The 27,784-nt window shown below is 37.3% G+C and overlaps 1 protein-coding gene across 17 annotated transcripts in view; it reads right to left on the bottom strand.

Moving 5' to 3' along the window:
• LOC127409839 (afadin-like) overlaps positions 1–27,784 on the bottom strand; it is a 195,212-nt gene that overhangs the window by 45,618 nt on the left and 121,810 nt on the right. For 12 of the 17 annotated variants that reach the window (XM_051644699.1, XM_051644700.1, XM_051644701.1 and 9 more), the window contains 11 exons: positions 23,242–23,311; positions 23,046–23,152; positions 21,297–21,352; positions 19,659–19,864; positions 14,426–14,446; positions 12,714–12,859; positions 10,381–10,475; positions 6,623–6,888; positions 5,323–5,466; positions 4,365–4,563; positions 3,926–4,029 (listed from right to left, as the gene is read on the bottom strand). In XM_051644699.1, coding sequence (XP_051500659.1) covers positions 3,926–4,029; positions 4,365–4,563; positions 5,323–5,466; positions 6,623–6,888; positions 10,381–10,475; positions 12,714–12,859; positions 14,426–14,446; positions 19,659–19,864; positions 21,297–21,352; positions 23,046–23,152; positions 23,242–23,311 — 1,414 coding nt within the window. The remainder of the gene's footprint in view (positions 1–3,925; positions 4,030–4,364; positions 4,564–5,322; positions 5,467–6,622; positions 6,889–10,380; positions 10,476–12,713; positions 12,860–14,425; positions 14,447–19,658; positions 19,865–21,296; positions 21,353–23,045; positions 23,153–23,241; positions 23,312–27,784) is intronic. The other 5 variants (XM_051644714.1, XM_051644703.1, XM_051644711.1 and 2 more) reach the window with 1 other exon arrangement.

Raw genomic sequence — 27,784 nt, 5'->3', positions numbered from 1 at the left:
TCTTATTACCGAATTACAAATGGTACACTGAAATTTCCTTCTGACTGATATTTTATTTTAAAACACTGAAACTCAAAATCAATTATTGTAAGGTGACATTGGTTTTATGTTGGGATTCAAAGCCTGACCAATGATCCTTCAACAATGGGTTTTTTATCAAGAAAATGTGATTGCAGCTTTAATGATTCACAGGTGGATGCCAATGGTAAAGTAACTGTGTCCTCATTAGGGCAATTTCTTTCATCGGTGTAACCTGGCAGCTTCCACAGCACAGGAGTTGAATACTTATATATTTTTTTTTTTTTTTTTCACTTCCCAACATAAAACCAATGTCACCTAACAATAATTGATTTTGAGTTCCAGTGTTTTAAAATAAAATATCAAACAGAATTAAATTTCATTGCACCATTTGTAATTCAGTAATATGAGATAATTGGTCAGGGGTCTGAATACTTTTGCAAGGCACTGTGTGTGTGTGTGTGTGTGTGTGTGTGTATATATATATATATATATATATATATATATATATATATATATATATATATACACACACACACACACACACACACACACATATACATATACACATATATATATATATATATATATATACATACACACACACATACACACACACACACACACACACACACACACACACACACACACACACACACACACTGTATATACACCGATCAGCCACAACATTAAAACCACATGCTAATATTGTGTAGGTCCCCCTCGTGCCACCAAAACAGCCCATCTGGCACCAAAAATCATGTCACGGTCGAAATCACTGAGATTAATTTTTTTCCCCATTATGATGGTTGATGTGAACATTAACTGAAGCTCCTGACCAGTATCTGCATGATTTTATGCACTGCTGCCACACGATTGGCTGATTAGATAATCACAAAGATGATTGTTGGTGCCAGATGGGCTGGTTTGAGCATTTCTGTAACTGCTGATCTCCTGGGATTTTCACACACAACAGTCTCTAGAATTTACTCCGAATGGTGCCAAAAACAAAAAACATCCAGTGAGCGGCAGTTCTGTGGACGGAAATGCCTTGTTGATGAGAGAGGTCAACAGAGAATGGCCAGACTGGTTCAAACTGACAAAGTCTACAGTAACTCAGATAACTGCTCTGTACATTTGTGGTGAGAAGAACAGCATCTCAAAATCTCACATCTATTCTGAGATGCGGGTTGTCACTGTTTTGGCGAAACGAGGGGGACCTACAAATATTAGGCAGGTAGTTTTAATGTTGTGGCTGATCGGTATACATATATACATACATACATATATATATATATATATATATATATATATATATATATACATACAGGTGCATCTCAATAAATTAGAATGTCGTGGAAAAGTTCATTTATTTCAGTAATTCAACTCAAATTGTGAAACTCGTGTATTAAATAAATTCAATGCACACAGACTGAAGTAGTTTAAGTCTTTGGTTCTTTTAATTGTGATGATTTTGGCTCACATTTAACAAAAACCCACCAATTCACTATCTCAAAAAATTAGAATACATCATAAGACCAATAAAAAAAACATTTTTAGTGAATTGTTGGCCTTCTGGAAAGTACGTTCATTTACTGTATATGTACTCAATACTTGGTAGGGGCTTCTTTTGCTTTAATTACTGCCTCAATTCGGCGTGGCATGGAGGTGATCAGTTTGTGGCACTGCTGAGGTGGTATGGAAGCCCAGGTTTCTTTGACAGTGGCCTTCAGCTCATCTGCATTTTTTGGTCTCTTGTTTCTCATTTTCCTCTTGACAATACCCCATAGATTCTCTATGGGGTTCAGGTCTGATGAGTTTGCTGGGCAGTCAAGCACACCAACACCATGGTCATTTAACCAACTTTTGGTGCTTTTGGCAGTGTGGGCAGGTGCCAAATCCTGCTGGAAAATGAAATCAGCATCTTTAAAAAGCTGGTCAGCAGAAGGAAGCATGAAGTGCTCCAAAATTTCTTGGTAAACGGGTGCAGTGACTTTGCTTTTCAAAAAACACAATGGACCAACACCAGCAGATGACATTGCACCTCAAATCATCACAGACTGTGGAAACTTAACACTGGACTTCAAGCAACTTGGGCTATGAGCTTCTCCACCCTTCCTTCAGACTCTAGGACCTTGGTTTCCAAATGAAATACAAAACTTGCTCTCATCTGAAAAGAGGACTTTGGAACACTGGGCAACAGTCCAGTTCTTCTTCTCCTTAGCCCAGGTAAGACGCCTCTGATGTTGTCTGTGGTTCAGGAGTGGCTTAACAAGAGGAATACTGTAGCCAAATTCCTTGACATGTCTGTGTGTGGTGGCTCTTGATGCCTTGACCCCAGCCTCAGTCCATTGCTTGTGAAGTTCACCCAAATTCTTGAATCGATTTTGCTGGACAATCATAAGGCTGCGGTTCTCTCGGTTGGTTGTGCATCTTTTTCTTCAACACTTTTTCCTTCCACTCAACTTTCTGTTAACATGCTTGGATACAGCACTCTGTGAACAGCCAGCTTCTTTGGCAATGAATGTTTGTGGCTTACCCTCCTTGTGAAGGGTGTCAATGATTGTCTTCTGGACAACTGTCAGATCAGCAGTCTTCCCCATGATTGTGTAGCCTAGTGAACCAAACTGAGAGACCATTTTGAAGGCTCAGGAAACCTTTGCAGGTGTTTTGAGTTGATTAGCTGATTGGCATGTCAAAATATTCTAATTTTTTGAGATAGTGAATTGGTGGGTTTTTGTTAAATGTGAGCCAAAATCATCACAATTAAAAGAACCAAAGACTTAAACTACTTCAGTCTGTGTGCATTGAATTTATTTAATACACGAGTTTCACAATTTGAGCTGAGTTACTGAAATAAATGAACTTTTCCACGACATTCTAATTTATTGAGATGCACCTGTATATATATACTCACGCACGAAAAATTGTTTTTGCATGGTGACATATTTTAAGGACACTTAAGCACATTTCACTCCCAATTCTCCGCAATGCACCTGAACATTCTACTTTTACTATTCCCATTGTTTTCAACGATGATCCTTTACATTGGCATTTCCGTTTATAATCAGCGAAAAATGAAAGACAATACCAAGGGAGTACTACTAATTTTAATTTTTTTAAAATTCACGTTACATTCACTTGCAGTAATAAAAAAATTAGGGGGGTAAAACGTGTATAACTATCATGAAAATAGTCAATGTAAAAAATATTAAAGTCTCAAAATAGGTTTCATTGTCTATATACATAATATAATTTCTTATTTCTTTTGAAGTAATATATGACCAGGACATTTTCTTGACAGGTTTCTTGATGCAAAAGGAAAGTAAATAGGTTCAATTATGATTTCATTTTGATTAAGTCAATGGTACCGATACAATGTCAGAGTTTTACGGTAAGCACTGATCCTTTATGACACTGGGACATGTGAAAGGAAGAGATATGTGGGTGGGGTGGTCTGGCACACGACCAAGCTGCATTAACCAGACTTTGTGGTATTTAAATGTGATCCGAGCTCTAGCTCTGAATGCTGTGGGGCAGACCATTATTATGTAAAAAAATTATGACATTATATAAAAAATCCACTTATGTAAAAGTACGAGAAACAATAAAAACAGGGTAATTACAGGGTAACTGGAGCAATTAGGGGCTTTGTGTGTTTAGGGTGTGGACAAGCATATGATTTACAGCCAGTCCTTGGGCACTATGGTCAAATATTGCCCTCTGTGGTGTAATTGGTTTTGGTTAAAATCTAAGGTTATGCTAGGTTGATAAAACATGTACTAGCAACTGATTTCAGACCTACGCTGGTGCTGTTTTGCAAATACTATCCATCCATCCATAATTACACCTCTTAAAGTGTCTACCAACCAAACTACCTATCTATCACAAAACTAATTTAACTTACCAGCTCTGAAATTTCAGTCGAGAAGTGGCTGTCACAATTTGCTCCTTCAAAATAGATGGTCCAAGTTCCAGGAGAGCGCGGATGAGGGGTCAATCTACAAAATCCTGGAGATGAATCAATGAATCAGAACACATCCACTACACTTACAACACAAAAGTTTAAATCCACTGGTCTCTCCCTGTTTCTCTCTCTCTCTCTCTCTCTCTCTCTCTCTCCGTCACTTGCCAGCTACTCCAAAAAACAAATAATGATAGGAATGGCAGCAAACAGAGCCTTCACAAACCACATTCCTCTGCTATTAAATCAGTCTTAAAGAAAACAAGCACATCCAGTGCTCTGATTCATCATTCACCTGATACTTACTGTGCACACCACAATCCTTAAAATCAAACACAGTAAAAATCATTTAGAACCACAGCGGCCTGTTTTTCGTCTGTACCTCTCTGGCAAAGCGGCTCTAGGAACTCCTGGAATCCATTGGGAATGTTCCGCACCACGTCACAGGAGTAGCCGTCTTCAGGCAGTAGGAAAGGAAGCTGCAGGTCAGGGTCCTCCTCCAGCTGTACTTCGCGCCCGTCGCTTCGGGCCAGTTCGTCCGCCGTGTTCTCGGCCACAGCCACCACGTGATCGATCAACTCCTGTGGGCACGAAGAGAACGATGACCATTATATTACATAAGAAAACCGTTTCCACTGTAGTGAAACTCATTGTTAGTTATGAATAGGGATGGGTCATGATAGTCAAGTAGTTGAATAGTGAGGTCAACCAGTTTATCTAGAATTTATTTTCTGTTGTTTTTTGTTTTAGCAGCAGTGCTTTAAAAAGCATAGTGAGAGTGTGTTAAACACGTTAAAACCTTCTCTGAAAAGTTGTTGGCTTTGAAAAGCCAAAGTTTTTCATTTTTAAGACATTGTGTCAAGCTAAAAAGAGATTTCTGAATTCTGTTGCACTCCGTCTCAACACTTTTTAATGCAGTAACATGTCTTATGTAAATGCCCCCTAAGAAATGCATCCAATCGGGATCAGGTGAACCCAAATCCAGCCTAATTATACAGGGGTCCTTAAGACCGATTAGTTGACTAGTTGTGCAGGCAACCACCAACTACAGTAGTTGATTCTGTACTTCCCTATTTAGGAATACCTTTCATGGTAATGGCTATATTTTTCATCAATTATCAAAGTCACATTAGATGAACCCCTGCAGTCAACGGAAACGAGCAGAGCTACTGTGGACTTGTTGAACACCTGGTTCAGTTTATCTCAAACAGGACATTCACCATTAGACCAGGACTGAGTGAGACAGGTCAAAAAAAGGAACCAGCCATGCCAATCATCACCAGTCTTTTTTCCCTTCTTTGGATATACGGAGCAAGAGGAGGAAATAGCTGTTGACTTACAGGAGGAATGTACGGCTCATCAGGAGCGCAGTGGTAGTTGCTCAGCAGAGCGTTTAGCTGCAGAGAGTTTAGCTTAAAGCAGGTGTTGTTGATGTTCTGGACGTCTTGCATGGAATATTTGTCCATAGTGAGCAGGGTTGTTGCCTTAAAAAGACAAGAGGGACAGCTGTGATACAGCCTTTGTTCACTGCACAAACAACCTAGGCCAAAACAACTATATTGTATGAACATACATCTGGGCTGTGAATTGATTAATACATTTTAACTAATAAATTGCACAATTGTTTTGTCACGATTAATCTTGGTACATTTAAACAAACATTAAAATATATTCATACATATATTTAGTCTCAAAGAACTTGCAAGAAATTGATTAGTCATTTATTTTAATTATTTAAATATGTATACGTTATTGCAGATAGAGTTTATTAGACACATTTTTACAGGTATAAATCTTTAATACAAGTATATGTTTACATGCCATGAAATCAGCAGGCATGCTGTAATTAAACATTGGGCAAAATCTTAGGCCGTTTTCCAGTGGACTTTTTTAATAATATGATCAAACTGGCACATTTAAATTCAATATCAAGCTTTTTGGGGAATATAATCTTAAGTGTACATTGCCAGTACATTATAAGACACTATACAGATATAATACAAATTGAATGCTGAAATTTAATTTGCTAAAGTTTAAAATCTCAAAACTTTTATTTTCTCTGGCTGCGTCTCACATGCTGTTTCACTTTTAACACTAGTTCAGATGACAGTAAGTGAGCATTTTCGGGCGATGCGTAGAGATACGGCAGCTTTACAGTATCTCTCGCACACCAGGCTCAACACTTGCGGGTGAAATCTTCATACTCCATAGAGTAAATTCGCTCCCGTGTTTATTATGCATAGGACATGTGTCGCGCGTAATGTGCACAGCTCCTCACGATCAGCTTCTGAGCTAGGATGTGCAGTGGAGCAAATATCTCCTGAAAATGTACAGTATATAATATATACAGTACATGCCACAGGCTATTTACAAGCTTTTTTGCATGTTTCTAACCTCGCTATACTTTGAGGACATAATCATTTAAAATATCCCTTAAAATGAGTTAAATGTGACTTCCTTTTGGGGATGACCTATAAGGGAAAAGTGGTTCATAAAATAGGCAACAATTTGTTTTGCATTACAAAAATGCAAAAAGCTTTCTTTTAGGGATAGGTTTAGCCTCTATTATTTACAATCAGCTTAATTTAAAAACAATACAAGGTCCTTAATAATACAGCAAGATAAAGGTGTGTGTGGCACCTGCACTATGCGGCTGAGGTGGCAGTCTGCGGCCAGCTCCAGGCCCTGTTTCTCAGCCCACGCCTCGATGTGGCTGAGTTGTTGTCGCAGTATGGCGCTCCAGTAGTGCGAGCACAGGCCAGAGTCAGCCTCAGTCACCAGTTTGTTAAAGAGCCACATATTGATGAAGTGAAAGAGCTGGGAGAAAAGCTGGATGGTGAGGGCCGCATTGACACGGCAACGGCGCAGAAGAGACATAGCGCCCGTTAGTGTGTGCAGGACGTCTTCTGCAGTGGAACAAAAAACAGTCAGTGTAGTAGAATATATGCTGCAAGTTCATGTCGAGTAGAGTTGTTCTCTTTAATTGGCAGTATTACAACGTTTCAGCATTGTTCAATTGTACTTAATTGGCCATGTTTCTCTGTTGCTATAAATGTTTCACCATTGTACTTGAGACATTTTTGTATGTGTTCTAATTAACTGGGAAAGTTTCTCTGTTGTTAAAGACATTTTTGCAGTGTTGACTTTAACTGGGCATTCATCTCTTGCTTAAGATGTTCAGCAGTTGTTTTTTGGTTAACCAGCCGTACTTCTCAGTTACTTTCGATGTTTCACAGTTCTGGTCTGTAAGCCATGTTCTTTGTTGCTCAAGATGCTTTTGAGTTGTTCTATTTAATTGGGTGTTTCAACATTGTATAGTTAATTTTACATTGCACAGTTGAAGTCAGAAGTTTACATACACTTAGGTTGAAGTAATTAAATCAAATTTTTTAACCACTCCACAGATTTTATATTAGCAAGCTATAGTTTTGGCAAGTTGTTTAGGACATCTATTTTGTGCATGACACCATTTTTTCAACAATTGTTTACAGAGAGATTGTTTCACTTTGAATTGACTATATCACAATTCCAGTGGGTCAGAAGTTTACATACACTAACTGTTACTGTTAACTGTGCCTTTAAGCAGCTTGGAAAATTCCAGAAAATTATGTCAAGACTTTAGGCAATTAGCCAATTAGCTTCTGATAGGCTAACTGGCTAATTGGAGTCAACTGGAAGTGCCTGTGGATGTATTTTAAGGCCTACCTTCAAACACAGTGCCTCTTTGCTTGACATCATGGGAAAATCAATAGACCTCAGAAAAAAAAATTGTGGACCTCCACAAATCTGGTTCATCCTTGGGAGCAATTTCCAAATGCCTGAAGGTACTACGTTCATCTGTACAAACAATAGTATGCAAGTATAAACACCATGGGACCACGCAGCTATCATAACGCTCAGGAAGGAGACGCATTCTGTCTCCTAGAGATGAACGTAGTTTGGTGTGAAAGTGCAAATCAATCCCAGAACAACAGCAAAGGACCTTGTGAAGATGCAGGAGGAAACAGGTAGACAAGTATCTATATCCACAGTAAAACGAGTCCTATACTGACATAAACTGAAAGGCTGATCAGCAAGGAAGAAGCCACTGCTCCAAAACTGCCATAAAAAGCCAGACTACAGTTTGCAAGTGCAGATGGGGACAGAGGTCTTACTGGAGAAATGTCCTCTGGTCTGATGAAACAAAAATTTAACTGTTTGGCCATAATGACCATCGTTATGTTTGGAGGAAAAAGGGTGAGGCTTGCAAGCCGAAGAACACCATCCCAACCGTGAAGCATGGGGGTGGCAGCATCATGTTGTGGGGGTGCTTTGCTGCAGGAGGGACTAGTGCACTTCAAAAAAATAGATGGCATCATGAGGAAGGAAAATTATGTGGATATATTGAATCAACATCTCAAGACATCAGCCAGGAAGTTAAAGCTTGGTCGAAAATGTGTCTTCCAAATGGACAATGACCCCAAGCATACGTCCAAAGTTATGGCAAAATGGGTTAAAGACAACAAAGTCAAGGTATTGGAGTGGCCATCACAAAGCCCTGACCTCAACCAGATAGAACATTTGTGGGCAGAACTGAAAAAGCATGTGCGAGCAAGGAGGCCTTCAAACCTGACTCAGTTACACCAGTTCTGTCTGGAGAAATGGTCCAAAATTCCAGTAACTTATTGTGAGAAGCTTGTGGAAGGCTACCCAAAAAGTTTGACCCAAGTTAAACAATTTAAAAGCAATGCTATCAAATTCTAACAAAGTGTATGTAAACATCTGACCCACTGGGAACGTGATGAAAGAAATAAAAGCTGAAATAAATCATTCTCTGTACTATTATTCTGACATTTCACATTCTTAAAATAAAGTAGTGATCCTAACTGACCTAAGACAGGGAATGTTTTCTACGATTAAATATCAGGAATTGTAAAAACTGAGTTTAAATGTATTCGGCTAAGGTGTATGTAAACTTCTGACTTCAACTGTATTTCTGTTAAGACATATTGCCATTCTTCTATTTAAATAGGTAAGTTTCTCTTTTGCTTTAGATGTTTCAGTGTTGTTTTTGTTAACAATACTGAAACATCAGTGTTTAAGATGTTTCAGCATTATTTTTTTTTATTTTTTTAATTGGGCATATTTCCCTGTTGCTTGAGACATGAAAGTTTTGTTCTAGTCAACTGGAAGTGTTACTCTGTTGCTTGAGACATAATTTTGTCATTGTTCTAGTCTTATAGTTGGTTAGAGTCACTCTACTAGACAATCTTTGTTGACAAAGATAACTGATATATTCAGTGACATTTTATGCTTAAGACCTTATTAAAACCCGAGCAAATAAATGAATACTTTGTTCATACCAGAGCAAACCCACACAAACTCAAAATACATCATGTATTACACATTTTTCTTCTCTCAACAGTTACTCGACAGTTAGATATTGCACTAGGCCGTACCACAATTTTATTTTAAATACATGTGCAGTTAATTGTCCCCTATCTTTCTATCGCTGAATATAAGACCTCAGCAAACCTTTTAAATATTTAAGATGCTTAAGACTTTTAAGGCCTCAAATTTTTTATACGTTTTAAGGACATGTGTATGACAACCGGATATTTCTGCTTTGGTGCAGTGTTTCAAAACCACCACTAGGAGAACTCTAATTCTCACTTACCACTAAGACACAAATTATTTATGTAAGGTGCCTGAGGGGTGCACGACACAACCAAATTAGCAAGGCAAATAAAAGCTGAAAACACAACGGAAATAAGCTACAACAAAACAAAATTAAGCCACAACACTATGGAATTAATAAGATACAACAAAATTATCAGAAAAGAAAGTTATAAAAAAGCTGTACTTATTTGACCTTAAGTGCTATGGTCAGTACCGGGTTGGGTTTCTACCAGAATTCAATGTATATAACTTCAACATTTGCTTGAATCTGTACCGGGCAATGATGTGAAAATGACGTCACAGTATCTGCAGCTATTCATGCGTACTTAAGGTGACCTGCTCCCGTGAAAATGGGCTGTATGCAGGCTGTAGTTCCCGCTTGAACGGCGAAGTGCTCAGGGGAAATACTCAGTACACACTTGTAGTGACTTGCAGTGGGACGACAATCTCTCATGCATTCAGTCAGACTTAAAATACGGTGCTTACATTTTTTATTTTTTCGCTGCAGCTTAATTTTGTTGTGTTGTGGCTTATTTCCATTGTGCAGTGCCTTATTTCCGTTGTTTTTTAAGCTTTTATTTGCTTTGCTAATCTGGTTGTGTTTTGCACTTCTCGGACACTGCATTCATGCCTTTTAAACAAAAGATTAACTTAGCACATATTAACACAGAATGCTTACCAGGACAAAAACAAATTTAACTGTGAACACAATCAACTTGTGAGACCTGGTCTCTGCTCACCGATCTTGGGTCTTTGTGGGTTCTGTTCATCAGGATCTTCGAGGAAAGCAGGCATGTAGTTGTTCAGATCCGACTGCAGACAGTGCACCAGGTACCTGCAGGAAAACACATTATTCAGTGTCCATATATCCACCAACTTCAAGAAAACACAGTCTAAGAGTCCAAAAGGAACTTCCTGTAGAATCCCAGAGTAAATCTAAGACCTGGCCATTTAACAAACCGCACGTCCGGCACAAAAGCACAGTTGTTTCAGCTGGTCATTTCAGTGCCTTAAAAGAAGCGGAGGCGCTCCGACCGCATTGTTTGTGCTGAACACAGGCCCCAGGACCATACCCCTTCTTGCATGCACCCAAAACTACAGCTCGGCCAATACAAGCCAGACCCAGAACATTCCATACTTTCAGCACTTCCTGCAGACTGACAATGGTTCCGAGAACACAGTACGTACAGGCCAAAATTTCAAACCATTTTCATGACTGTAGTGAATCAAAACGCTACCTTAGATGACAATTAAGTTATGGAACATTGTTTTCGGACATAAATGGCTCATATTGGGTTACATATGACATAGGAATAGTGTTGTTTTTTAACAACCAGACTAAACAAGCATGTAAGGAGAGTGCAGACAGTGCAGTCTAGCTATTATTCTTAATCCATTCCAATTTTTGCGAGCTTATACACAGCAAGACAAGTTCCAAATACTGTTTAGCAGGCAACACTCTGGGTTCACAGAGAAAACATGCTTTTTAAGATACACAAGATGCTATTTAATAGTATAGCAACAGTCTGGTTCCGGAAGTAAAAATCTCCTTAATTTTCTCTATAGTCGAATTGACTTTCAATGTAAACCTGTCACCTCCTGAGACCCGAGTGTGACTGCTGTGTGCATTTTCCATTTTCCTTTTTGATTTGTAACTAGTTGCACCTAATAAACATGCAAGAAAATATATGTTTTTTTCTTGACCAAATAGTTTTCCTAAAAACATATGTCAACATATGTGGACAGTGGGACTAAATTGTGAAATTTTAAATAAAATCAAGCTATAAAAATCAGTTTTTTTTTTATTTAATTGTTTATGTTTTCAGGAGTGTTGGTTATTCATCCTTTTGAGATGTTACAGACATTACATCAGAAATTAGCATAATTAATTCTGATTCAAAGTAATGGCCAGCATCATCCAATCACTCCCAACCATGTTTAAATAAAATAAAATTAATTTAATTATTTTAAATCTATGTACTGATTACCATTGTCCCATGTCTGACAACATTTTGAGTGGTCTAAACATCATATGCAGCCTGAAACTTTAGGAGTAAATGCACTTGGGAAAAAATAGGAAAGCTATAGGATGTAACCTCCAGTGTGCTGTCCAATCTGTCAGCACTTGTCTCAGAACAGTTCAAAATGCACCTTATTTTCATTCTAACTCCATACAAAGCCTCTGAAAGCAACATTTTTCAGCTTTTGGATGAACCCATTGACTCTTAATGTGATAATGAACAGTAAATATAGGATTTCTAAGGAAAGAATGCGCTAAACTACACATTAGTGTACATTGGGTTTACAGCGAGGCGTTTCAAGATAAATCGCTCAAATTTTAAAAATGGCTTATCAGATGCAACTAGAGACTCTATTCTTTTGACTCAAACAGGTTTCAATGTAAAAACTGAATTAAGTTTCTTACCAGACTTAGTTTTTTGGCGTTTCTCCCAAAGACAATCCCTGCAGTAATCGGTGCCATGTTATTTTGTCACAAGACTTTTAACCCTTTACTGAAAACTGAACTGAGTTCAGTCTGTGTAAATAATTTTTAATTATGCGTTGTGTATAGCAAAACCTAAATACAACATCCACTCATGTGTATGCGGGGTCGCACGAGGTTTAAGTCCAATCTACTGTGAGCCTCAAGGTCGTTAATTGGTGGTATATGCTTCTGTTGAAGACATCAGTCCACATTATTTCAACTTCACTTTTAAAATATCATGTTTCAAAGCAGAATTTCACTACCGATGATACTGAAGAAAAACATCCACCAATCAGAGAATCGCGGCCAACAAAGCGTACCAGACAAGCTCTGACGCACTATGAATGATGCAATTAAAGACAATATACTGTTAATACGCTGGCTACCACCCCTGGAGTTCGCTAGCTCGCTAGTTCGAATCCCAGGGCGTGCTGAGTAACTCCAGCCAGGTCTCCTAGCAACCAAATTGGCCCGGTTGCTAGGGAGGGTAGAGTCACATGGGGTGAACTCCTCGTGGTCGCTATGATGTGGTTTGTTCTTGGTGGGGCGCGTGGTGAGTTGGTAGCATGTGTGCATGTTAATACGCACTTGAAAGCCATCTGAACAAGATGAGCAAGGACATCCTGTGCGTCTAGCGTGATGCGACTCAGATCCTTGTCCTGCTTGATGAAATTCAACAGCTCTGAAGCGTTGGCCATCCAGAAAGCCAGAGCCCCAGCAATATTGTTCTGTTTCTGTAATACAACAACATACGGAGAAGACAGAGAGGGCAGGATGAGCTGTTAGACATCGCTAAAGCAAAAACACCAAAGGTCAAAACAATTAGAGAAGGGTTACAGCCATGAGAAGCACTGAAAGTAGCACTCCCGGGATAGACCTGTGCCCTCTGTCAAACCCACCCTGCCTCCAACAACTAGTCACTGTGTCCAGACAGAAATAAAAAATTATACAGAGAGCATGTTAGCATTAGCATAAACTCCAAAATGGAAGTAAATAGGACTGACTGGGTAGCAGCAGTGACTGGTTGCTTTGAAACCCACGTCCATACAAAACAGAGAGGGATACACACGGTCCAGACTCGACCCAAACGAACTGGACCCCTGTGTATAGCGTCACACGTCTATCCCAAATGACGACGACAGTAACCCCCACCCCAACCCTCCCAAATGCATCATACTAGGGCTGGGCGATAGAGTTAAACAAGTTATATCTCAGAATTTTTCAGCCTCTAAGATATTCAATACATTTCTTAATATGAATGTTTTTTTTGTTTTTTTTTTTAAATGCACCAATTTAACAATCCTTTAAAAAAACAGCAAATATTTAGCTAAATATTTTTGTACTAACATATTTTGGTACATGTAAATAAGCTGAATCAAAGTTAAGTGTCAATTCATTGAAATTGACAGTTTGCACTGATTCGTAGAAATGAATCAAACTACTCAAAAGCTGTTTTTGCTATTGAAGTTTAAATCACAAATGCTTTTAAAACATCGGTCTTAATTCTCTCATACTAAAAATGTGAAAATCTGAAACATTCCATGCAGATATTTCAGTGAAAAATTTCGACTGATAACGCAAAAGAATCAATGAATCAGTTATGAATCAATTAATTGAAAGACTCAGAAATAAATACAATTTACGAACTCTAACAACATTTTCGCCACTGAAGTTTAATTCAGAGATTCTTGCGAGTCGCGAAACAAAAAGGATCGTGAAACTAGTCTTAAGACACTGAAAAAACAAAAATCATCGCAATATTCACAATGTTGCATAATTTTATTTTGCCAGCGAAATCATGTAAATTCGATATATATCGCCCAGTCCTACGTCATACTTGCGACAGAATATATACAAAAGAATGATGTTAACCACAGACATCAAATAAATGAAAATAAATTAAAGTTCAAAAACAAAGTAAAAGAAATATGTGGTAGTCTCTCATCCACACTGAAGTGCAGAAAGCAGAGGTAAAAATGGATGCTGGAATTAAAATGTTGCTGCAATCAGAGATCATATCTGGAGTTTTTAGTATCACATGTTCCAGGTTCAGTCGTAATGAGGGTTATGATCATTTGCTTTTAGAGTCCAGCTGTAGGATGGAGGGATTACTTGGTTGGCTTGGTTTCTGTTATTGGGGGGGGGGGGGGGATGGGAAGAGGCATGGAAGACTAAGCAAAAGCTGAACGAGTGAAAGACAAATAGGAGAGAGAGAGAGAGAGAGAGAGAGAGAGAGAGAGAGAGAGAGAGAGAGAGAGAGAGAGAGAATGAGATGCCTCCCTAGCTGTGCGAACTCCTACCTGTTCACCTTCAGGAATCTCCTGTAGAAATAGTAGGTGTGGGGGGAGAGGAGGGGGAGAGGGGAGGACAGACATCCGACAGGACAGAGAGAGAGACTGTCAACAACAGTCACGGCATGGACAGATTTAACAGGCATGTAAACATGTACGTACATACAAACGCATACACACATCAGTCTCACACAGAATGGACATCATCTAGCACACAAGGTGATGAATATTTCAGCAAAGTTTCTGAAATCTTTTGCTAAGCAGTTCACGTTTAACCTCTAGCTGAGGCAATAGTTTATTTTAGTTTTGTTCTTTTTCAGTGTTTACTACAAAATTCTGTATTGATTTGTGACATTAATTCGACCCCAAACATTTTGTGTAACATATTTTTAATATATTTTTAATTAAAATACCATTTATTACAAAAAAAAACTGTTATGTGAACATGTATCTTTAACTAAACATTGTTATAAACATCCAGTCAGTTAGTGAGTATGTTGTCAATTCAGTAACCTCTCTTGACAGATCAAAGGGTGATTGATTCAACCCCATAACCAGTCTTATGCTTAAACTTTATAGTCTCTGTATACATAAGTCAGGCATCTGAGGTATAATTTGAAAGCTTAGAATCTCAACTTTCTCATTTAAATCACTTCTGCATTTGTTACTTAAAATAACAAAATAAGGCCTCAAAACATTCATGTTGAAAATTAGCGCCCCCTCCAGAGGTAATGGGGTAGAAATATTTATATAAAAATAATAGTCCTTCACATAGCACAGAATGGACAAGTCATTTATCAAATGAAAGCTCTCATTCTCAGAAATGTGACTGTACAGTTAATTTTGTTGCTCTAATACCACAGTTTGAAAGTTTTTCCAAAAGAATCCCAAAGTGAAATATGATTTCTTGAAGTCATCAAATACAAACGTCTCTTTTATGCTCCGATAACTGCCGCTGTAAGCCCCAAATAGCTTAAAACTTTATATCTGCTTTTACCTTAGGAAATTGTATATCATCGCAAAGAGGAGGATCTCAGCTTTCTAATGACACCTAGATTGAGCTTCTAGTCCACTCAGAGGCTAAGATATTCAATGAAACAACAAGGGTGGTGCTTGAGCTGAAAATTAGACTGAATGTCTATGGACGAGCACATCTGTGAGAGCTCAAATGCATTTAGGCGCCACCTACATTTCAGATCTGTATATTGTGATGAAATGTGATAGAGAAACAAATATTTTTTCCAAGCACTTTCTGCCACCTAGTGGAATAAAATGAGACTTTTCAAAGTGAGGAATAGTGAACAAAACCAGAATTACATGTTTACAAAGGACAACAACAAAAAAGTTTTTTTTTAATTTCTATTTATCATAAGATTATAAACACATAAAATATTATTTATGAATAATTGGAGTCTTTTATTTTTTTTTACCAATTAGTTTTTTACAATTTGTCCAAAGTATGTGTGAATGGTGAGCTTTTACATTTGAGCGTGAAAAATTGTGGGTGGCAGCCCAAAAATGTAGAATTTAAGGGGTTAAATTAGCATCCTTGTTTTGTTTCATTTTTTTAAATTTTTTTTTTAAAATGAAGAACAGCTTTGAAACCAGCCCTTAAAAATCTGTTAATTGCATCAGAAGTTATGCTTCACATTTTATCTTCTAAGGTTTGGGCTGCAAAAAGGCGAAATATATTACTTATTTGTTTCCGGTAACTTCTCCACTATCCTATAAATTATAGGTCTATATATATATATATATATATATATATATATATATATATATATATATGTGTGTGTGTGTAATATATACACACACACACACACACACACACACACACACACACACACACACACTCTCTACCCAGCCACTTTTGTTTTTTAGGTAAAAATATTAGGTAAAAAAACCAAAGTGGCATTCAATTGATCACAAAGTATAGTCAGGACATTACTGATGTAAAAAAAACAGCACCATCACTATTTGAAAATTTTGATCAAATCTAGACAGGCCCCATTTCCAGCAGCCATCACTCCAACACCTTATCCTTGAGTAATCATGCTAAATTGCTAATTTGGTACTAGAAAATCACTTGTCATTATATCAAACACAGTTGAAAGCTATTTGGTTCATTAAATAAAGCTTAACATTGTCTTTGTGTTTGTTTTTGAGAAACAGCTTTCTCTAGAAACTCATCAGTCAATCATTGTTTTGAGAAATGAAGGCTATACAATGCTTGAAATTGCCAAAAAAACTGAAGATTCATACAAGGGTGTACACTACAGTCTTCAAAGACAAAGGACAGCTGGCTCTAACAAGGACAGAAAGAGATGTGGAAGGCCAGATGTACAACTAAACAAGAGGATAAGTACATCAGAGTCTCTAGTTTGAGAAATAGATGCCTCACATGTCCTCAGCTGACAGCTTCATTGAATTCTACCCGCTCAACACCAGTTTCATGTACAACAGTAAAGAGAAGACTCAGGGGTGCAGGCCTTATGGGAAGAATTGCAAAGAAAAAGCCACTTTTGAAACAGAAAAACAAAAAGGTTAGAGTGGGCAAAGAATCACAGACATTGGACAACAGATAATTGGAAAAGAATGTTATGGATATTAACCCCATTGAGCTTTTGTGGGATCAGCTAGACTGTAAGGTGCATGAGAAGCGCCCGACAAGACAGCCACATCTATGGCAAGTGCTACAGGAAGCGTGAGGTGAAATGTCACCTGAGTATCTGGACAAACTGACAGCTAGAATGCCAAGGATCTGCAAAGCTGTCATTGCTGCACATGGAGGATTTCTTGATGAGAACTCTTTGAAATAGTTTAAGCAGCTCTGAACATTTTTTTCAAATTGTAATAGTAATTTTTCACATTATTATTGTCCTGACTATATATTGTGATCAGTTTAATGCCACTTTGGTGAATAAAAGTACCAATTTCTTTCCATAAGTGCAAAATCTGTACATTATTCCAAACGTTTGGCCACCAGTGAGTGTGTGTGTTGTGTGTGTCTGTGTGTGTGTATATATATATATATATATATATATATATATATATACACACACACACACACACACATATACATACACACACACACAGATTTCATATATACTGTATATATTTAAAATATATTGAAAATATTGGGGGAACAACTAAAATGCTTATATAAAATTTAATTATGACTATTTGGGGTGCAAGAAACCTTAAACATAAAAAAAATATAAAAAAAATAAAAAGGGGTAGATTATGGCGCTTTCAAACTCAAAGCTCTAAAAAACACTAGATATTAGGAAATAAATAAAAGAAGAAAAAAAAAAAAACTAGCAAGTGTCCTAAGGAAAACTGTTTTTCTATTTTATAATGGCTCTAAAACCAGGCCTTATAAAATCCATTCCCTCCGTCTTCAATTTCAAATTTCTAGGTTTGGGCCTCAAAAATGTGTTTGGGGCTTATATTTTTTCTTAGAGACAGACTGCTAAGGTTCACATGAACAACAGTCTGTAAACCTCAGGCCTCAGGGTGAAGCTAATCTGAAATGCTGAACTTCATCTAAACTCTTGTTACCATGGTAAGGATAAGGCAGATGTATTAAACTTCACTATTTGTGTTTGATCATTGTTGTTAGTGTATGAGATATAGCTTTGAACACCTGGGTGGGCCACACAAAAGAAGCGCACGCCCTGACCAAATAAGAATGGTAAATAAACCAAGAGCATGTGGGCCTCATTTGAGAACAGTAAGGCTGTCAGAGGGTGCTGAACCGAGCGCTGCTGGGAAAACATTGTGCATGAATCAGGTAAAACAAGGTACACACAAACACACAATATACACACACACACACACACACACACACACACACACACACACACACACACACACACACACAGGGGAAACACTGAGTGCAGTAGTTTAGACACTGTTTGTTGAGGCAAAGACCTGGATTGATGAAAGCAGACTGAAACAAGCTTTAGCGCTACAACTAACAAGAATATATAATGTAACTACACACACAGTACTAAATCAGAGCTACAGGGACAGCTTATTACACCTAACTCCCAAACTAAACAATAATCAGGCCAATTTCACACATCCTGCATCTACGAAGAGTGAAGGCCCAAAATTACTCTACACAAGTACGTGAACGCAGACGCATCTTGCTACGCAAGCTCGATTTAACGCATCGTTGTATTGTGAAATGTGTCACAGCGCAATTCATAACCTAATGCAAGTACGCGCTTTTTTTTTAGCGTTGCTGCAAGGGGTGCTACAGCACATTTAGTTTTTTCAATCAACAACGGTCATGGCGGAGCAGCAATTTGAGGAGTCTTGACGAACAAGTTATAATTAATAATAATTTTCTTTATTTATCACACATTATACATTTGCACATATACAGTGAAATTCTTCTTTTTTCACATATCCCAGCTAGGCTAGGTTAGATTATACAAACATATTTCTGTCGTCTTTTTAGCAAATACAAAAGCACACTCCTCAACGGTCAACCACATCCGGTTTCGTGGCACCTAAAAAACTATTTTGCCCCTTGGTGGTCCAAGGTTTGTACCCGCCAGAGCAACGCAAGACTGCAAGTAATGTATGTACAACGGGACCACGTGTTGGCCATGTGCTGGCAAAGCACTCACATCTGCGTTTGCGCACTTGAGTGAAGTATGTTTGGGCTATAAGTGTTGTTGCGTATGTATTTCAATGTGAGTGCAGATCATTTTATTTGTATTTTTTTAAATACAATTTATATGTAATACTATTAAAAAAAAATTATTTGCAATTCTCAAAAAACAAACAAACACTTAGTGCACCTTCAACGCTCTCAAACTTGCAGGTGACGAGAAAAGGAAATAATACAAAACTGGTCTTTATTTAAATGTCTCTTAATTTTATATGGCCAGCAAAATCATTGCGAGTAGATCATAAATATTCTATACATCACCCAGTCGTACATGATTTTCAAGTTTGTAATAATCATCAAAGGGCCACTCACGATAACCATTTTAGAATTTATTAAAAAGGAAATTCTCAATTCAGTAACCAGAAATCAGTTTTTTTTTTCTGTATAGCACCACAGCTCAGTTTGCACAGCAGAACGTAGTCGGTGTGAAAACTCAGCTGCAATGTTCACACCGTGCAGATACAGTATATCTGAAACAGGCCTCAGACATCAAAAGATGATAGTGAGGGGCTCATTCTAATTCTAGGAAGAATTGAAGTAAAAACGCCCAACACTCACCTGGATAACTCCTTCCATCATGCTCACCATCTTGTTGACAATGGCGATGAACTTGTGCGTGCGTTCTGAGGGGCTGATGTCGGGCCGGTACTGACTGGACAGGACATAACGGCAGGTCATGTACAGCACGTAGGTGGGTGACAGTTTGAAGTGCACTGTGGAGCTGTTGGTGTAGTTTATGATGGCGGACAGGAAGGCATCCTCGGCTGCAGGAGAGAATCATGGGATAGAGCATTGTTGGGACTGATTTAGTTGGGACAAACATACTCATTACATTTAAAACCCATTTAAGAGAGGAAAGTCATGAAAAAATATTTATAGGGTTTAGTGACTCTCACAAAACTTGTCATGAAAATGTCCTGGTCATATTTAACCTCAATTTAATACGAGAAAAAAAAAAAGAGAATAATATTTTGCATAAAGACAATGGAGCCTACATTTAAAAGAATGTTCCGGGTTCAATATAAGTTAAGCTCAATCGACAGCGTTTGTTGCATAATGTTGATTACCACAAAAATTAGTTTCGACCCGTCCCTCCTCTTCTTAAAAAAAATAAATAAAACAAGATAAATCGAGGTTACAGTGTGGCACTTACAATAGAAGTGAATGGGGACAATGATGAATAACAGTCATGTTTTTGTGTGTAACTGTCACAATACAAAAATCTTAATGGCCCTAAAACAGGCTTTATTTTCTATAGGCAAAATTATATATATATATATATAATATAAGTGGCTCAGCAGTTAAGGCTCTGGGTTTCTGATCAGAAGGTCGGGGGTTCAAGCCCCAGCACCGCCAAGATGCCACTGTTGGGCCCTTGAGCAAGGCCCTTGACCCCATCTGCTCCAGGGGCACCGTATCATGGCTGACCCTGCACTCTGACCCCAGCTTAGCTGGGATATGTGAAAAAAAAAAAAAAAAGAATTTCACTGTATATGTGCAAATGTATAATGTGTGATAAATAAATAAAATTATTATTAATTATTATAACCAGGACATTTTCTTGACAGGTTTCATGAGAATCAACCATTAGTATTTGTTTAAAATGTTATATTAATTTAAAAGATGCTGTGTTTATACAAGATCATTTTCATTACAGGAATGACAATTTTGTGATGCTAGAGTAAAAATAATTATCTTTAAAAGTATACTTTTTTTTTTGAGGATGAAACTCACTCCTGCCACCTAGAGGTATGGTACAACAATTGTAACCTATTCTTTTGTCCAAAATTACTTAATTTTTGGATGATTGTTTTACTGAAACTCCCATTAAATGAAAATTAAGACATGAAAAGCACCGACCAAACTAGCGTTCAAATAGTCAATGCTTTCCATGCATTGATCTATGAAATGGCAAACCATTAGTGATTTCTATAAGTTGCTGTTTTTTTGCTTTACACCAGGGACAACCAGTGCAAAAAATGCATGAAAACAGTCAAGCAGAAATACTTTGTTGTATCTGCAAATGACACAAGAGAAAAGATTACAGCAAAATATTTTTACAAACTGAAAGTTAAAAAGCAGCCACACAGCAGACACCGCACGTGACCCATGACCCAGTTAATGTTCGATTGCACAAACAGAAATTAAACCAGCACAAATCAATCAGTTTCGCAGTGGGACAGATGTGGCACTCACAGTTTTCCCTGAACTCGATGCTGGCCGGCAGTGTGAGCTCGGGTCCGTCCTGGGACCTGTGGAGAAAAAATTGACGCTCGATGAACCAGTTAAGATAGGACAGATTGACACCGCTGTCTACTGACGCCCATCGCTCCAGAGACCCCGCTCCTGTCCTGCCATACAACATCCTGCCAGAGATGCCAAACTGTGATGTGCATGTGTGAGTGAATGTGTGCTCTCATCACACTGGATAATTGATGATGAGACTGCAGGCAGGTGAGCAGCAGGCTCGGGTATCTCAGGTTCATGTTACATATAGAGACCTGCTCCCTGCACTGACTCCACAGAGACCCTCATTGACTGATAGCTGACGGACACAAAACCTGCTGATACTGAAGACAGAATACAGCAAACGGTGCTGTGTAGTCTAAATGTGTCATCCTTTAGACTTACAGTGGATTGGCACACTTACTTGCCATTTTCTGCACTTATTGTGTGGAATGGATCTAATGAAAACATGGTAACACAATTTCGCCTACTTAATTCTTAAAGGAATAATTCACCCAAAAACAAAAATTCTGTCATCATTTACTTACCCTCATGTCGTTCCAAACCATTAAGTCTTTATTCTGTGAAACACTAAAAGAGGAATGTTAAAAGTTTACTGATTTCAATACAATGGCAGTTGATACTTGATAGTGACTCACTTTTAAGCTTAAAAAGGGACCCAAAACAGTCAAGGCAGTGCATATGACTCGTGCATTACATTCCAAGCCTTCTGATGGTGTACGAAAGGTTTTGGTGAGAAATGATCTGAAATTGTACAGTGAAAATCTTGACTTCCACCATAACTCTCCTTTGCACGTTCATGGGAAAAAAGTGAATGCAAAAACACTGCTTTCACAGTAAAATAAAACAGGCATAAAATTACATACATTTTAGATTGTTTCTTACCTAAATCTATCGAACGGATTCAGAAGACTTGGAATATGACATACGAGTTACATAGACTACTTTGACACTTTGGGGGTCCTTTTTTAAGCTTTAAATTGAGTCACTTTCAACTGCCATGGTCCTGAAATCAGTGAACGAGGCATCCTTTAAAATTGCTGTTCAAGCATATCAGAGGTTGTTTATTTTGAAAATTATATATATATATATATATATATATATATATATATATATATATATATATATATATATACATATACATACACACACACACACACACACACCCCCACACAACAAATTACCAAAGGTTATAAAAAATGTTTAAATATATAAAATTATTATGTATTTTTATTTTTTATTTTTTTTGTAATAATAATAAAAAAGTGTTTTGTTAGATTTGTATTTCAGTCCACAGATCCCATGTGGCAAAAAGGTTTATTTTCATAATCTTTTAATTAAAAGGCTGCATGGGCGGGGGAAAATAATATCAAAATAATATTCACCCAAAACAAATGAAATCCTGATGAAAAAAAATTATTTTAATTATCTGTTGCACATGGAAATCACCACAAGTGTTACGAATGTCATTGCAAGTTGTATTTTAATAAGATAAAAAAATGTTAGACAGAGGTGAGTGGAATAATACACACTAACTGATTGCAGAAAGCATTATGAAATACATGTAAAAGAAAAACAAAAAAGAAAAAGTTAAATTCTTGTAAATGCTGGCATTTAAACTTTCTGGGTGCAGATTCCATGCAAGCCTCACTATGACCCTACTACAGTATAAGCACACAGAGCTGGTTGAATTCTTACCTTCCGTCATGTTTGCTGAATTCCTGCTGTTCTCCTCTGATCATGGGTTTAACCAGACCTCTTTCACTACCGTTTCCTGAACGCTCCATCTCCAGCTTCCCTGAGCTCTGAAACCATCAAATATTCCTCATTTAAGATATATCTCATCACACGCAAACACACACACAGATCTGAAAAAGCCTGGCAGATACGACACCTTGCTTGTAGGTAGTGCAGAGCCACTGTGAATGTCCCCGTGAAGTTCAAAGGTCGTCTCTGGGACACTCCTGAAGGACAAGAAGAGAGACCAAAAAAAGAGGGGGGAAAAAGCAGGGAACAAGGTTAGACCCAGGGATTCTGCTGGAAAAAGCAATCTTTTCAATAGATGTCATAGTAAACACTATCCATGGCAACATTATCCAAACATACTAAGACAAACACGCCATTTATAACCACCTACACACCTTCTATAACACACAATTACATAACACCTGAGCTACTAAGAAAGTCAAACAAAAACAGCGTCCCACAGCCGGATGCATGCACACATTAACACACACAGCAGACAAATCAATGGTGTGCCGGACATTGTTAACAGCCTAAATGAATGAGCATCCTAAATATACACCCACACAGTGTTTTAACAAAATTATACAAACTGAAAGTAGTGGCATCATTTTATGACTAAATTAAAAGGCAGCAAAATGCTACTGTGTGTAACAGCAGTCAACCAGATGGGCAAAAGCACTAAGTCTCCGTGCACACAGGCGCCATCAGCAACTGCCATTACTGAAGGGTTTTTAACTATTTTTTAAAAATAAGCAGAGTTAAGAATTTTCTGGAACTTATAAACTAAAAGTAAACATATGAATATTACAATGAATGAACAGGGATGTCATAATCACTGGTACATCAGTGATTATGACTGTATATTCATGTCTAAAGTCTTTGAAGCATAAAAGCATGCTGAATTGCTCTAATCGAAAAAATAAATGTATTTTATTATCAGTGCTTGCATTTAAATGCGTTGTATTAACAGTGCTTGCATTCTGGGAGGCTGAATTGTAACAAAGTTGTATTTTTAAGCATTGATATTTCATTTAGAAACATTTCACAACTAATTTCATTAAAAATTCAATAATAAATATTCACCTTCCAAAGTTCATTTCCCAAATATTCACTTCATTTGAAAATACCATCTAGATTTTTCGACAGGTAAAATTCAGCCCGTTATATTTCGCTTAATAAAAATCTCTTCCTCAAATTCAGTGGTTCAAATTCGGTTAGAAATTCAACCTTTCACATCCGGGAAGCTCAGGAAAAGCAGCAGATTACGATTCACAATCTCAACCTGGTGCTATTCGTTCTCACCAGTAGGTGGTGCAATGCGATTGTGTTTTGACTGCTGAAGACCAAAGCTACAGGTAGAGAGAACAGCCACGTACGTTTTGATAGTTTGTTTTTCAAAATTGTTCATGGGTAGAAAATAGACAAATATTTGATTTGTGCATGTGGGTGGGCATGAAACACACCTTTCCACTGATTGGTCAACCCGCGTCATCATCAGTTCCTCAATGCCGTGCAGAATAATTATCCACCATTGCTCAACTTTTATTACAACTACATATTACCTCTCTCTCATCAAACATCCGGACTAAGGAATGCCTGTGAAACAAACCGGACTAGTCAGGGAAGGGTCTATAGACAGGGCTTCGTGCCAAAATTCTTCTGCGTAGGCATGGATTCTGTAACCTACATGTGCCAGAGAAATATTAATTGTCTGTTTTAGAAATAGCCTACTGATGTCCCTCGCATATGCACTCAAAATTACTTGACCTACTTCTTAGACACACAGTCTGTTTTATTTAGCTGACAGCTATCAAATCTCTATCAAAAGGTGTGGCAAAGCTGCACACAGCGTGACCCACTGGACCACGTGAAGCGGATGCATTTACGTTGTAGTGAAGCGCAGAGCAGTATGTGGAATGCATTGGCTTATAAAAATGTTTATAAAAAGATTGCCGATACATTGTCCAGGTTCTTACATAACTCAGATGTTTGAGTCTCATTTCATTTATTTGTCCATGGCTGGGTTTCCCGAGGCACTAGAACGTTAGTATCACTAAAGTAGTACATAATCTCTACGGCGTGTTTCCCAAAAAACATCACTATAGTAACATAAAACTAAATCATAAGTGCAACTTAAATGTATCTTTCTTGCATTTTTCACAGTTTATCAGTGAATAAGGAACATTCAATAACTTGCATTGATATATTTGGATAATTGGAAAGCCAGAAACAAGACTTTAGGTGTGCCTATAGGGAAAATTGTGTTCAAGAACTGAAGCACAATAAAGTGACATTATTTGTAACTTTTACAATTGCCTTTCACAAATGTAACCATTTTTTAGTGCTAAATTTCTTTTCTATTTAGCCCAGCATTACATTATAATGAATTTAGTAGCCTACACAAATTAATGACACTTTTAGTGTTGGTAGGCCTGTAAATATGTCCAAATATTAGGCTTAATATTTTTTAATAAAATTTGATTCATTCATTTTAGAACGTTACCTAATTATTTTCCAAAATCCAGAAGACAAATGCACAGGTAAATGAAGGGACAATGTGCACCGACAAAAAGTACTACACCAGGCTTTTACATTTACCGATTCAAAACTTAATTTAGGAAAAGCATTAAATGTGTGATGCATTTTATAAAATAGAAAAATGACAATACCGTGTGCATTCAGTTTCCAGCAAAAGAAACATAGTTTTGGCTACATTAGAGACGCTTATTAGGATTCATGTTGCGTGCGTTCACATACATGCATTTCTATCATTAATCTCTATAAAGGTGAGCATCGATCTGAAACCCCATTTTACCAAAGTCATCATTATTTAATTTAATTAAATGCTGTGATCATCATTAACTTTTGGCGTCTCAACAAAGTTACTTATAATTTCCAAGCTTGTCAGTATTTCTTAATTATTGTCATGTTGAGAAGACAAACTCCTGAACATACTGGCCAAGGTTTCAGCGTTGGACCGGACAGCTCCCGCAACAAAGTTTATGAAGTTTTAATTTATAACGAGCAATCCAAGTGCTGGACTGGTTTGGGAAACAGGCATAACTCTATCATAAAATAATGAGCAACATTAGTTAAGATGATTGTAAAACTTAAGTTGCAACATTATCGGGAAACCAAGACATGGACATTTTTCTGTTCTCTCTGATTTTTTTTTATCTATTCATCCATTTTTATATCTATTTTATGCATTATTATTATTACTATTATTAGCCTATTCTTATTCTTATTATTAATAACATCAACTATTATTAAACAGATTAAGAAGACATGTGAGTAATGTGATCATGCAGTTTAAAACTGAAATAAATATGCCTTAATAAATAATTAAAATATGGTTAACAGAGGAGATTAGAGTGAGAATGTGCAATGAGAGATTCTTTCTCTCTCTCTGTCTTCATCCTCCTCCTCTTCTTTCTTCCTCCAACGGCTGGTTCAAATTGGCTCACATACAGTCTTTTTACAAGGCAGTAATAAATTGCATTATGCATAATGGCAGTAATGCTACAAGTACACTAAACTCTAACCAGATGATTTATTCATATTTAGACCGGTCTATGAGTAGTTCAGTACTGATGTCCATCATTTTAATATCCAGTTCAGTGTATTTGTTGAGTTTCCAGACAAAAAACTTTAGGCTACGTGAGAACCCCTTATGATTCACATCGCGTACATTCCTGTTACCTGGCTTACAATGCTTTTGGGAAACAAGGCTCATTGTGCAGTGCTCTCACATTTGTAATTAAAAACTTGCGACCAGAAATTTGAACCCATTCACATGTGAGCGATAATCTTTGTTTCTATCTTGAAAAATCCAAGTGTAGCATATTAACAGCGTTGAAAACAAAAACAAAAAACTGCATCTGATGTCTACTTTGCCATCGCAAAATCTCGGACACGTGTTCTGGGTGGAGGTAATGTTCCTTCTGTGCTGTATCACGCAGCCACGCTCAAGAGACGAAATCCATAATTTAATGAGCTGTACGCAAAAACAAGAGCAGGAGAAATTGAGAGGTGATCAAATAAAATGCTAAATATTAGTCATAACTCCACCCCCTGTGTAACGTCATTAACGACAGTTCTATGTTGTTGAACCATCGTGGTACGAACGATAGATGTGCGACTTAGTAACTACGGTTTCGGGAAACAGTCGTGACTAGCTAGTTAATTTCTCCAATGATGCATCTTACTATGGTGGTTAAGCAGGGAGTTACGTCCCATATTAGTAGTTGAAAGATAATTAATTAATTAATGTAATTAAGTAATTAGTAATTAATATAATAACATTATAATGAATATAATATATAATAAATGTTAATAAAAATATTAACAGTAAACACCATCAGGGTAACACATGTGAAATTAAAATAATGCAATAAACATTAAACTACATCAAATATGACACAGAACACCCCAACGTACATAACTGATATTAAAAATAAGAAGAAACAACTATTCCCATAAAATATGATGAAATATGATGGGTCATGCAGGGAATTGTGGGAACGCCCGATTATTGTTTTTTACTGTAATTTTAACAATAATTTACTGTAACAAGTATATGTACTCTCTCGTTAAACAATGTAAATTTTTACCATTAATTATATAGGAAAATCATTTTTATATCTAAAAAATTTAATTTGTACAAACATTTTATTTGACAAACTACTGTA

The sequence above is a fragment of the Myxocyprinus asiaticus genome, chromosome 19, assembly GCF_019703515.2.
Source record: "Myxocyprinus asiaticus isolate MX2 ecotype Aquarium Trade chromosome 19, UBuf_Myxa_2, whole genome shotgun sequence".
Lineage (NCBI taxonomy): Eukaryota > Metazoa > Chordata > Actinopteri > Cypriniformes > Catostomidae > Myxocyprinus > Myxocyprinus asiaticus.
The sequence above is the reverse complement of the archived record's forward strand: the minus strand, read 5'-3'. Positions and strand labels throughout refer to the sequence as shown.